The 13,985-nt window shown below is 41.7% G+C and overlaps 1 protein-coding gene across 1 annotated transcript; it reads left to right on the forward strand.

The window, feature by feature from the left end:
* The first annotated feature begins 13,031 nt into the window (after positions 1-13,031).
* Positions 13,032-13,985, forward strand: LOC130869761 (olfactory receptor 8K1-like). Its single transcript, XM_057762178.1, has one exon. It carries the CDS (start codon positions 13,035-13,037, stop codon positions 13,983-13,985), a length of 951 nt encoding a protein of 316 aa, XP_057618161.1. The 5' UTR covers positions 13,032-13,034.

Raw genomic sequence — 13,985 nt, forward strand, 5'->3', positions numbered from 1 at the left:
TATTAGAAATGGGCTAGTCCAGCTGCGAAAGTTAACCGAGAAGAGGCTAGATATAATGCGCCAAGCAGTGTTTAAAAGAATACAGTTTATGTGTTGTTATTTTGGGGCATAAGCTAGCCAGGTGACCGGGAGCCGGGGCGGCAGGAACGCAGCCCACAGCTACTACTACAGAAACCTCTCCCCTAAGCAAATGTGCATGCATATGTGTTCACTCACGCATGTGTGCACACACACACATACACACACATTCATATATACACGAGCAATAAGAAGAGAGACATGTTGAGGCAACATGGGAGATAATGACAATTTCAGAAAAAAAATGACTAAGTTCCTTGTGTGTTTATCATTTGTTTAATTAAAGCCCAAAGTAGCCGATCTATTTGATCATTTTGTCCATGTAATTGCTTTATCTCAGACTTAACCTTTACTTCTTAATATAATAGTTTTCATTTATATTGTATAATGTTACCTCTGCTGAAGCAGCCTGAGCCAGAAACCTCTGCAAATTGCTTACATGAAATAAAATTCTCATTACATTGCTGAAATAATGACTACCCTAAACACTATTACATTAGTTCTTTGTCAATACTTTCATTTCAACATATAATTCTGCTACCTGTAACTCAGTAAGTAGTGTAAATATCATTACTGTCCCAAGATCTTGTCTCACTCAACCAATTTTCTCTATCATCAAGGACCTATCATTTAAGATCAGTACTCTTAAGCCCTTCATTAATGTGCTGAGGAGTAAGCTTGTATTCCTGTTATTGGCTTACTTCTTAACTATCTGTAAAGTATTAGAGAGTTATAAAATTATCTAGAGATATGATAACCCTAAGTATGTGTGTTTATATATTTCTGTAAGAGGACTACATTGAAATCTTTTTTTAATCTTTTCAATATGTTTATATGTCTCAATATTAACCAATATGAAAATACGTTTTCAGTGATTCTCATTGGTTGCTCATATCAATATATCATTTAGTTCATGAAAAGAAAATCAAATGATAATATATATTTCATTTATTTTTCCTTTGATCTATACAAGTATACTTTGATGGCCTTAGACCCTCAAAGTTATAAAGAGTCTTGAAAATAAGGATTTGCTTATGTTTTACATATTCTTGTTCAAAACCATTCTCCAGATTTTACAATGAAAATATGGGTACATTTACATAAAAACATTTTGTTTTAATTTTGATAACTTATTACCAGATTTTTATTTTTAGAAATATCATGCTCTGTTAGTTAAGATAAAAAGAAGTGACCCAACAAATTAATTCAAAACTGCGTAAAAACATAAAGAACAGCAACAATAGCAGACATAATAAAAGGGACAGTATAGGTGATGAAATTGATATTTCATTATTTCAGTGATTTTTAAAAATTATTTCTGAGACAACAACCCATACTAAAACTCAGGTGAGCATAAAACTCCCCATGTAATGCAAACTGGTGTAGAATAGGGAGCTATTCTCCTCCCACCTTTAAAGCACTATGACTTCAAGCTCCCATGCCAAATATAATTTTTTTAAAACAGTCTTAGCCTTGTTTCTTCATTTGCCCTCAGTACAAATAATGTTACAAGCTGAAGATATAACACAACAATTAAAAGCACTTGCTGATTGTGAATAGGGCCTGAGTTCAGTTTCCAGCACTTACACCAAAGAATCACAATGGTCTGAAACTAAAATTCCAGGGCTTCTGTCCTTATGAGAAGCTGAATATATCTAGAGCTCAAAAATGCATGTAGTTACACACAGAGACACAGAAAAATATTCTTTTATAATTCTTTATGTGTTCCATAAAAGTTTAAGGAGTTATTTCAATGCATATAATAGATATAATATATAATATATATATATATATTAGTCAAAGTACATTACTCTTGTTTGAATGCTAAATATCATCGGCGCAGTTAAAAATTGTCTTTAAGGTAGTCAAACTACCAAGGATTTCCAAGCAACATTATTGAGTAGCATATTTCAGACAGAGATGGAAAGGGGTTAGCAGAAATTAACATTAGTATTAAGTAGTTTAAAATGTACCAAAAAGGAGGGAAAGGAGGACAGATGCAAGAGGAGGAGAAGGAAAAGTAGGAGGGGAAGAGGGGGGAAGAGAGAGAAAGGAGAGAGAGAGAGAGAGAGAGAGAGAGAGAGAGAGAGAGAGAGAGAGAGAGAGAGAGATTTCTCTCTTTTCAGTCAGTATGGGCAAAAGTAGAATGAAAAAAATAATTTTCATAAAACAGGTGTGCTGGGAGCCGATTCGAGTGGCGCTTGGCCCCGGCCTCACTTGGTGGACAGCTCCATATTAGGCAATGCAGTGGAACCGTGCCTCTCGCATGTGCAGTGACGATGATGTGCTTAGGGCCAATCCTGTGGCCAGGAGCATCGGCAGGCACACATTGGCCAATCCAGGCACGACTCGTTCCCTTACCCCCTATATAAGCAGCCGCCGCTTGGCGCTCGGGGCCCCTCGCTTCCGCTCTCCCTTCAACCAAGAGGCTCGTCTTTTCCTGCTGGTCAGGGAGTTCGCCGCAACTGGTGCCGGAAACCCGGGACACTGGGACAAGCTTTGGTACTGAGTGAGAGGGGCCAAAGAGGATTCAGAACTCGACACGCAGAGCGGCGATGTTGGTGAGTGAGTCTCCCAGGTATGATGATTGCTGGGGTTGCACCTGAGGTGTTTTGCTTGATGTTTGTGGCCCTCATGATTGTTGTTTTTCTGTGCTGCTTTTGGTTGCACAGGGAAAGGATGAGGGCACTGCAAGCACACCAGGACAGCCTATCAGAGTCGGATTCAAAAGGGGGGGACTTAGGCAGGTCTAGACAGAAAAGAATAAAGATAAAAAAGGATAGTAAAAAGGAAAAGGATAACAAGATAAAGGGTATACCTAGAGAAGAAACTCAAGAGGACCCTCAACGGGAGGAAGGGGATGAAAAGCAGAAAAACCGGCTTCACTGACTTAGATTTGTCGGATGATGAACTCAGCTCACAGGAAGAGGGGGAGCTAGAGGAAGAGGGTGCTAAGTATGAGGAAGAAAGGTATGAGCGGGACTATCACCGTCCCCCAGCCTATAACCCACCCGGTGCTCGCGCACCGATGGAGGGTGTGTCTCGCCCCTCAGCACCGCCATTAGGTGCACAAGCGGCTGAACCAGGAAGGGGTTGCCATTATATTAGCCAGAGCACTTGGGCACGCTTAGCCTCAGCATACCCAGTGATGGAGGATCCCGTCACCCATCATAGGTGGTATGAGCCAGTGCCATATAAACAACTAAAAGATCTGGTAACAGCAGTTAAGGATTTTGGGGCTACTGCAGATTATCCAATCGCCCTCCTGCGCAGACTTTGCACCTCAGTGCTGACACCTACAGATTGGACAGAGATGGCTAGGGCCTGCTTGACTCAGGGACAGTTTCTGGATTTCAAGTCTCTGGTTGCTGATAGAGCCCATACCCAGGCTAGAGTTAATGCTCAAAATGGTCATCATGATTGGACAGCTGATATGCTTCTAGGACAAGGACAGTTCGCTGGCAACCAGGTTGAATTCCCTCTAGAGGTCTATCAGCAGATAAGTGATATTCACTACAAGGCCTGGAAGGCGCTCCCCAATAAGGGGGAGGTAGCTGGCAATCTAACCAAAGTTATTCAGGGGCCTGTGGAGCCGTTTTCAGACTTTGTGGCTAGGATGATGGAGGTTGCAGATAAAACATTTGGCAGCTCTGAATACACCTTGCCCTTTGTGCAGCAGATTATTTTTGAACAAAGTACCAAGGAATGTCAGAGAGCCATAGCACCGGTCAGGCACAAGGGACTGGATGCCTGGATAAAGGCTTGTAGAGAGATCGGGGGTCCCTTGAATAATGCAGGATGTGCAGCCGCTATGCTTTCAGCCACAAAGTCAGCCCGTGATAATAAAGGAAAAGGGTGTTTTCGCTGCGGCCAGTTGGGGCACCTTAAACGAAACTGCCCCAACGGCAGTGGGCCGCCAGGAACAGCCGTGAAACTGGGCCCACGTATGCCTGGTACTTGTCCCCGCTGTAAAAAGGGAAAGCATTGGGCTAATGAATGCCGTTCAGTTAAGAACATTAACGGCCATCCCATCCCACAAACTTCCAATCTTGAGTCAAAAAACGGGATGAGGGGCCCTCAACCCCGGGGCCCAAAAATATTTGGGGCATTTCAGACTTCAGTTCCAGCCCAGAACCCAGTAGGATCAACCCACCAGTCCGGAGGGCAACCATCGGTTCCGCAGAGATGGACCTCTGTGCCACCTCCGGAATGGTACTGACCCCGGAGGTAGGCATCCAGATATTGGGGACTGACATGTCCGGCCCCTTGCCACGGGGCCATGTGGGGATTGTCCTGGGGCATTCCTCATCCACAATGAAAGGTTTGATTGTCCTTCCAGGAGTTATTGACCCTGATTATACGGGGCAGATCAAGCTCCTTTGTTATTCTCTCAATGGTATCATCTCTATCACCCCTGGTGATCGGCTTGCACAATTGTTAATTTTGCCTTCTCAGCATGAGAAGTTTCCCTTCACGGGCGCATCAAGGGGGAGTGCTGGTCTAGGCTCTACTAGAGTTGATCTTGCCTGTTTATCAATGGCCTTGGACAATAGGCCTGTTTTACAGTTGATAATTGAAGGAAGGACTTTCTCAGGCCTGATGGATACAGGGGCAGACCTAAGCATTATCAGAAACCAGGACTGGCCGAAACAATGGCCCTTGCAACAATCCTCCCAGTCCTTACAGGGGCTGGGATATGCACGGACTCCATGCATAAGCTCCAGAGAACTAACCTGGAGGACGGAGGAACAACAAGGAAAGGTCCAGCCTTTTGTGGTAGATCTCCCGATCAGTTTATGGGGGAGGGACATCCAACAGCAGCTCAAGATCAGATTAACCAATGAGTTTTCAGAAAAAAGCAAGGATATGATGCGGCAGCAGGGGTTTGTTCCCTCACAAGGTTTGGGGAGGTGCCTTCAAGGTATACCCCAACCGATTCTGCCAGCCAGCAAAACCGATCAAAGGGGACTGGGTTTTTCCTAGGGGCCACTGACATGTCGGCTTCTATTATAAGATCCTTGCCCATACCATGGGTAACAAACAAGGCAGTATGGGTACCCCAGTGGCCCCTTTCCCAGGAAAAACTGGAAGCCGCTGGACAATTGATTCAAGAACAGTTATTACTAGGTCATATTGAACCATCCATGTCTCCATGGAACACCCCAATTTTTGTTGTAAAAATGACATCAGGAAAATGGAGATTACTTCATGATTTGAGGGCCGTTAACAGTCAGATGCAAGTTATGGGCTCAACCCAGAGAGGCCTCCCATTGCTATCAGCATTGCCAAGGGGTTGGCCTATCATGGTCCTGGATATTAAAGATTGTTTTTTCTCCATTCCTCTATGCCCACAAGATAGGGAGAGATTTGCTTTCACTGTACCTTCTGTCAATCATGAGCAACCGGATGCCCGTTTTCAATGGCGAATTCTCCCACAGGGAATGGCCAATAGTCCCACTATGTGTCAGCTATTTGTGGATTCTGCCTTGATGGCTGTGAGGCAACAATACCCTTCTGTTAGAATTATTCATTACATGGATGATATCTTATTGGCAGCAGCATCCCAACGGATGCTTGAAAATGCTTTTCAAAAGACAGTTCAAACCTTGGAGGCATATGGGTTAACCGTAGCCCCTGACAAGGTACAAAGTTCTACGACAGTGAAATTCTTGGGATCTATTATTTCTCCCGATGCCATTCATCCCCAGAAAGTTCTTATACGGACTCAGCATTTAAAAACTCTTAATGATTTTCAGCAATTGCTTGGGGATATTAACTGGATCCGGGGGTATCTTCACGTACCTCGGTCCGAGCTGTTGCCTTTGTTTTCCATCCTGGAGGGTAATCCTGAAGTAACTTCCCCTCGCTCCTTGACACCTGCAGCCATGCACTCCTTGCAAGAGGTTGAGAAAGCCCTATCCCAGGCTCAATTACATCGATATGATCCCTCTTTGCCTATTCTCTTGTGCATCTTAAAGACGAGACATTCACCCACAGGGGTCCTGTGGCAAATGGGGCCCTTATGGTGGTTGCATGGCAATTCCATTGGGGCAAAAACACTTAGGTATTACCCCAACTTGGTGACTGTTCAGGCTCTAAATGGCATAAGGTTTTGCTTGTCCTCCTTTGCAAAAATGCCTGACCAATTAATTATACACTATACCAAGGATCAGGTGGAGACTTTGGCTGCCACCGTGGACGATTGGGCCCTTTTGGTCTGCGCTTTTCCAAATATCATAGATAATCATCTCCCTAAACATCCCATCCTAAGTTTTGTAGAAAATATCTTGATCTATTTCCCCCGAGTGACCTCCCTAAGACCAATAGCTGGAGCCTTGACTATATTTACTGATGGGTCCAAATCAGGGAAAGGTGCTATGGTGGTGGGTAATCGACCACCGGAGGTTTTCAGCTACCAGCCCGGCACCCCCCAGGCCACAGAATGTCTGGTGGTGTTAGAAGTTTTTAGAGATTCCAGGAGCCTTTTAATTTGTTCTCAGATTCTCAATATGTGGTTAATGCTGTCTCTTTGCTTGAGATAGTTGCCTCGGTTTGCCAGGTGAGCCCAGTATCTAATATTTTGCTGCAAATTCAACATTACATCTTACAGAGGAATAATCCGTTTTATATTGGTCATATTAGGGCACATACCTTATTACCTGGCTTTATGTCAGAGAATAATGCCAAAGCTGATCAAGCTACTAGAGCCATGGCTCTGGTTGCAGCTGACCCATTGCAGCTCGCTCAGCAGTTTCATAATCTTTATCATGTACCTGCTGATACCCTTCGCAGAAAATTTGCCCTGTCTCGGAGTAATGCAAGAGACATTGTAAAAGCCTGTTCCTCTTGTGTCACCTTCTTTCATCCTCCTCACATAGGAGTTAATCCCCGAGGCTTGCGTCCAAATGCGTTGTGGCAAATGGATGTAACCCATGTTCCTGAGTTTGGAAAACTTAAATATCTTCATGTTTCTGTCGATACCTATTCGGGTATCATATTTGCCACTCCATTGGCAGGCGAAAAGGTCACCCATGTCAAGACCCACTGCCTAGAGGCCTGGGCGGCTTGGGGCAAACCCACCCACCTTAAAACTGACAACGGCCCTGCTTATTCCTCAAAAGGTTTCCGTGCCTTCTGTGCACAGCTTCAGGTGGAACATTCCACTGGCATACCCTACAATCTCCAAGGTCAGGGGATTGTGGAGAGGGCAAATAGAAGCCTTAAAGAACTCCTACAGAAACAGAAAGGGGGAATAGCGGAGATAGCTTCCCTCAGGAACAGAGTTGCACTGGCACTCTTTACTTTTAACTTTTTGATAGTTGACGGCCGGGGCAGGACAGCTGCTGATCAGCATGCTGCAATGACCCTTGAAGATAAAGGAGAGGCCGTCATGTGGAAGGATGTGTTGGATAACAAATGGTATGGCCCGGATCCTGTCATCAGAAGATCCAGGGGAGCTATTTGTGTTTTCCCACAGGGTCAAGAGGTGCCTCACTGGGTTCCGTGACGATTGACAAGAACCATTAAGGATGATTCAATTGCTCCCCAGCCAATGGAGAAAGGCCATGATCCAGTCGAAGATGACGCCGCTGCTGTTCCTGATGATGGTGGCGATGACAATCCGGATTCAGGCGGAGCAGAGATGGGGAATACTGTCTGCCTTCCCTAAGCCGATTCCTGTTCACCACAATGCCGTGGTTTTCCCCCGCTTTTTTATTACCAACAAGGATTTGAGCCTCCCCATGTTACAGGCTTTTTGGTTCAATGGAACCTTCTTAAAATCTGCTAACGCCCTATAATAAATGGCTCCTCTACAGGGTTAATGGCAGTTGCTCTGATCTCTCCCCTTTTTGTATTACTTCAGGGAGGGCAGGCTGGACAGAGCAACTTTAGTTGTGCTACCAATACCATTAATAATTGCAAAGTGAGTAATGGTACAGGCTATTCTGGGCCTCAATGGACCCCCGCTAATTTCACTAGATGCTGCAACAAAAGGTTTTCGGATATCAGGAATGTTTTTTGCATGCTGCATAGGAGAATGTATAGTCTGCCTTTGGCTAATATGCCGCCTCTGAGCTCAAACATCTCAAGATAAGGTTGCGGTTCTACAAGCGTTAGCTGCTTTGGAGAATGGTGATTCACCCCAAGTATGGTTAAAAGGCCAGTAGGTTTGTTCCTTGCATAGCCTTTGCACTCTCAGGGAGAAATTCTCCATTGCACTGAGGAAGGTATGCATTTTTACTCTGAGCACTGCCTTTGCACCTCCCAGGAGTTTATTCCATTGCACGGGAGAAGGAGTACCAGGAGTTTTGGGCCTTCTTTATCGGTCCTCGCATCATGAGGTGAGGACCTGAACGGGAGTAAGACCTTCTCACTGGCCTACAGAGAAAAACAAAAAGGGGGAGCTGCTGGGAGCCGATTCAAGTGGCCGCCATTACAAGATGGCACTTGGCCCCGGCCTCGCTTGGTGGACAGCTCCATATTAGGCAATGCAGTGGAACCGTGCCTCTCACATGTGCAGTGATGATGATGTGCTTAGGGCCAATCCCGTGGCCAGTAGCATCGGCAGGTGCGCATCGGCCAATCCAGGCACCACTCATTCCCTTACCCCCATATAAGCAGCCGCCGCTTGGCGCTCAGGGCCCCTCACTTCCTCTCTCCCTTCAACCAAGAGGCTCCAATAAAGCGTGATTTGGGAAGAATCCTCGTCTGGTGATCGTCTTTTCCTGCTGGTCAGGGAGTTCGCCGCACAGGTGGATAATGATTTATTTGTATATTGAATTCCCCAAGCAGAAAATAAGCAATAATTATTTTTCAACAAAAAAGTGATCTCAATCAGTGAGAAATCTTCTTCATAATATTTTCTGCTTGAACTTGAGTAGTTTTATATGAACTTCAGCCACCCAGGAAATTACGTAGTAATGAGAATCACAATAACATATTTCTAGGAGTGCTGGCCTATACTGCTGTCCCAACTCTTGGCAGCCTGTTACAGCAGACTTCAAACATTCTAAGAACAAATGTAGGTGACATATGAGGTCATAGTAGGACTGTTACCATATGAAGGTTCTATGGTGACAATTAAGGTAGTCACCAATCTGATAGCAGGAGAAGACCAGTCCATGCATGTTCTTCACTATTGTTAGGAGTCTTATTTGGAGTCATCCTTATGGATTCCGACGAGTTTCCCTTGTACCAGGTTTCACCCTAACCTCGTACTGGCCCTTTATCAAGATACCTATTTTAATTGCTTACCCTCTCCACTCTTCCCCCAACCTGACCACCCAGATCTCTCATGTATTTTTTAAAAGAAATGTAATTCTACAGCCTGGCAAAGCTAAAATAAATCCAACAAAACCTATATAATTAAAAATACATGGACGTACAACCAAATCAGTTTTTCTGAAAATCAACCATATATTAAATATGTTATAAAGATGTGTCATGGTTCTCCAATATTTACAATGGATATCTCATTATAAATAATATATCACACAGGAAGCTTTTCCATATCATCTCATGTTTATGTATAAGAATGCAATGTATTGTTCCCTTTATTTTTTGGTAGTGAAAGGGTAGTGCAATTAATTATTTTATCACTCTAAGTCTAAGATGCTAATAAAGTGTTCTATTTGTTATTTTTAATGTTTTATGACATTGTTTGCTTCATATATTCCACTAGACTAAAGCATGGAGTATTTTACTTTTCTTATACTCAAAGAACAATTAATAGATGAACAAGACACTCTGCCTCCCTCAGGAAATCATGTACAATTTGTTTACCCACCTGCATTTGAGTTTCAATACAGTGAATCTCTTGGGACTAGAAACAAAAAGTTATATAAGCAAAAGTACATTAAATCCATTCATTTACTAACTAAGAAGATCAAAACTGGATTGCTAAGCAGGATCTTCACACAGGTAAGAAGGAACTGTGGGCTTTGAAAATTTTAAGAAGCATACTTAAATTGAGCTATTATCAAAACCTAAATATTGATAGTATTAATAACCAGGGTGGACCTTTTCTGCAGTCACTAATGCTCTGTGTTCATTATTCACAATGCTCATGTTAAAATGATTATCTTGCTCCTCAATCATCCATTTAGCCAGACCCTTTTCCTGTCTGTTATCATCTGTCTCATATCTCCTAATTACTCAGGATGCCCTTCCTGGAGAGGCAGAAAGAGACAGGGTTTATGAGACTATATTTATATATTACATGAAGTATTTGAATCTTGACTTTACCATGTATATATTTGAGTGACCGTTTATTAAGTATTACACCCCTCTAGTCACAGTTTACTTGTGTCCTGTAGGAGTAGAGAAGACATAACTACCTACTTCCTAGTGTACTGTGAGGAACAAATGAGTTCAAGTCAGCAAAGGGTATAGGAGTATATTCAGCACACAATATTTTTCCTCTTTCTCATGGCACTTAAATTCTTTCCACTGGGCCTCTTTTCATAGTTCTTCACAAGTGTGTAAGAACTGTCAGGATATTCCATCAGGACCTTGTTTTCACAGAAGACAGAAGCATGGTTCATAGATCATTAGAAATGGTGATTCATCATGAAGAACAAAGAAGTGACAGAAAATGAGACTGTTAGGAGATCTGAAATGAGTCTTGAGAATTAGGTTTTGAACTTTAGTAAAAAAGCTGAGATGTACTAAAACTTTTATCCTTGGCTAAAGATTTTTGTAATATATTATAAACATAGTTTGTAAAGTAGTCATATTGCTTCTTTAAACATAAGCTTGACTTGATAAGAAGGAAATAAAGATTTACAAATACACGCAAAAAATATGGACACACACGTGTGTGTGATTGTTTGTGTGCTTTATAACTTGAAATATTAAATTAAGAAATAAAATAAGAAATTTTATGCATAATTTAAAAACCTTGGCAACAGACTAAGTAGTTATTAGTTCTTTTATCAAAATGATGACTTTATTACACGCCTGTAATCCCAGCTGTCATTGGGTAGAAGAAATAGGGTCAGAAGCTACAGAAGACTTTCTTAATATAGAGACATTAAGAACACAAATTCTAGGTCACCCTGGGCTACATAGAAAGACTAAGTCTCAAAACAGAGAATGATATCTTTTTCCTTGCTCTCATGTCTGTCCTTCCTCCATCTCAACTATCCCATTCCCTCAAGTTCTCCTCAACCCCCCTTTCTCTCCTCTGGGCCTTCTAACCTCCCCTCTTCCCCCACCTCCATGCTCCCAATTTTATCAGGCAATCTTGTCTGTTTCCAAGGTGGATCTATATGTTTTTGGGGGGGCTCCTTTTATTTCTTAGCTTTTCTGGGATCAGGAATTATATGTTCAATGTCCTTTGTTTATAGCTAGTATCCAGTTATGAGTGAGAACATACCATATTCATCTTTTTGAGTCACTCAGGACAGTGTTTTCTAATTCCATCCATTTGCATGCAAAATTCAAGATGTCATTGTTTTTTTTTTTGTTTTTTGTTTTTGTTTGTTTTTTACCACTGAGTAGTACTCTAATGTGTAAATGTGCCACATTTTCTTTATCCATTCTTCGTTTGAGGGGCTTCTGAGTTGTTTCCAGATTCTGGCTATTACAAATAATACTACTATGAACATAGTTGAACAAATGCTTTTTAGTACGATTGAGTATCTTTTGGGTATATGCCCAAGAGTTGTATTGCAAGATCCTAAGGTAGGTTGATTCCCAATTTTCTAAGAAACCACCATACTGATTTCCAAAGCATTTGCACAAGTTTGCATTCCCACCAGCAATGGATGAGTGTTTACCTTACTCCACATCTTCTTCACCATAAGCTGTCATTGGCGTTTTTCATCTTAGCCATTCTGACAGGTGTAAGATTGTATCTCAGAGTTGTTTTAATTTGCAGTTCCCTGATGGCTAAGGATGTTGAATATTTCCTTAAATATCTTTTGGCCATTTGAGATTCTTCTTTTGAGAATTCTCTGTTTAATTCTATACTCCAATTTTTATTTGCATTATTTAGAATTTTAATGTCTAATTTCTTGAGTTCTTTATATATTTTGGAGATCAGTCCTTTGTCTGATGAGGGATTGGTGAAGATCTTTTCCCATTCAGTAGGCTGCCTTTTTGTCTTATTGAACATGTCCTTTGTTTTACAGAAGATTCTCAGATTCAGGAGGTTCCATTTATTTATTGTTGTTCTCAGTGTCTGTGATACTGGGGTTATATTTGAAAAGGTCTCCTGTGTCCATACATTGAAGAATACATCCCACTTTTTCTTCTCTCAGATTCAATATGGTCAGATTTATATTCATGTCTTTAATCCATTTGGACTTGAGTTTTGTGCATTTCAATACATATGCATCTAATTCATTGTTCTACATGGTGATATCTAGTTATGCAAGCACCATTTGTTGAAGATACTTTCTTTTTTCCATTGTACAATTTTAGCTTCTCTGTCAAAAATCATGCGGTTGACAATTGACTTGTTGAGGCAGACTGATGATCTACTGTGGCACCAGGATTTATTCCTACTGCAGGTTCAGGTTTTTGGGGATCCCATTCTTTTTGGATATATACCTGCTCAGCCTAGATATAGTAGGGAGGGCCTTGGACCATCCCCACAGCATTGCACCTTACCATCTCTGAGGATTGGATGGGGGTGGGGTATGTGGAAGGAATAGGAGGAGGGAGGGGGTGGAACTTGGATTGGTATGTTTTAAAAATCTAATAAATAAATAAATAACAGAGAATGAAATGATGAAACAAAATGAAGACTATTCTAATATTTTTATTATTGTGCTCTTTTAAAGTCCACTGTATCATATTTTTGTGGAATATAAATATTGTTTTATATATTTCTGAGATGGAGCAGAAATGGTGATTTCATATAAAAAAATATATGCATGTTCTTGACGTACTATTTCAAAAGTAACTTATATTAAACTTACTCCCTACACAGGTTGTCACTGTTAAGCCCAATGGGGAAACTCAACCACACTGCAAAGATCCAAGTTACAGAGTTTATTCTCCTGGGACTCACCTCCAGCCCTGGCCTGAAGGCACCACTCTTTGGAATATTTTTAATCATATACTTGGTCACCCTGGTGGGCAATCTGGGCATGGTTATTCTGACTCATTTGGACTCTAAACTACATACTCCTATGTACTTTTTCCTGAGACATTTATCGATCACTGATCTTGGTTACTCCACAGTTATCGGTCCAAAAATGATGGTAAACTTTGTTATGCAACAAAACACCATTTCCTACACTGGGTGTGCTATGCAGCTGACATTCTTTGAGATTTTCATCATTACTGAACTATTTGTTCTTTCAGCCATGGCCTATGATCGTTACGTTGCCATCTGTAAACCTCTTCTCTATGTGATTATTATGTCAGGGAAAGTGCGCTGGGCGCTGGTACTGGTACCCTATGTGTACAGCATATTTGTGTCACTACTTCTCACAGTTAAGCTATTTACACTGTCCTTTTGTGACTCTAATGTAATCAGTTATTTTTATTGTGACTGTGTCCCTCTGATATCTCTGCTCTGTTCTGACACACATGAATTAGAGCTGATCATATTAATTTTCTCAGGTTGTAATTTACTCTCCTCCCTCTTGATTGTTTTCATATCTTACATGTTTATTTTTGTGGCAATTCTCAGGATGAACTCAAAGGAGGGGAGGTCCAAAGCCTTCTCCACCTGTAGCTCTCATCTGACAGTGGTGGTTGTATTCTATGGAACTCTGCTGTTTATTTACCTGCAGCCCAAATCCAGTCATGCTTTCGATATTGATAAAATGGCCTCTGTGTTTTATACATTAGTCATTCCTATGCTTAATCCATTGATTTATAGTCTAAGAAACAAAGAAGTAAAAGAGGCCCTTAAGAGAATTTTTACTCATGGATTCAGAATCCACACTTAA

This window comes from Chionomys nivalis, chromosome 2, assembly GCF_950005125.1.
Source record: "Chionomys nivalis chromosome 2, mChiNiv1.1, whole genome shotgun sequence".
Taxonomy (NCBI): Eukaryota; Metazoa; Chordata; class Mammalia; order Rodentia; family Cricetidae; genus Chionomys; species Chionomys nivalis.

Excerpts from the sequence above, each read along its gene's own strand:
- LOC130869761 (XM_057762178.1), top strand. The coding sequence starts at position 13,035 with ATGGGGAAACTCAACCACACTGCAAAGATCCAAGTTACAGAGTTTATT.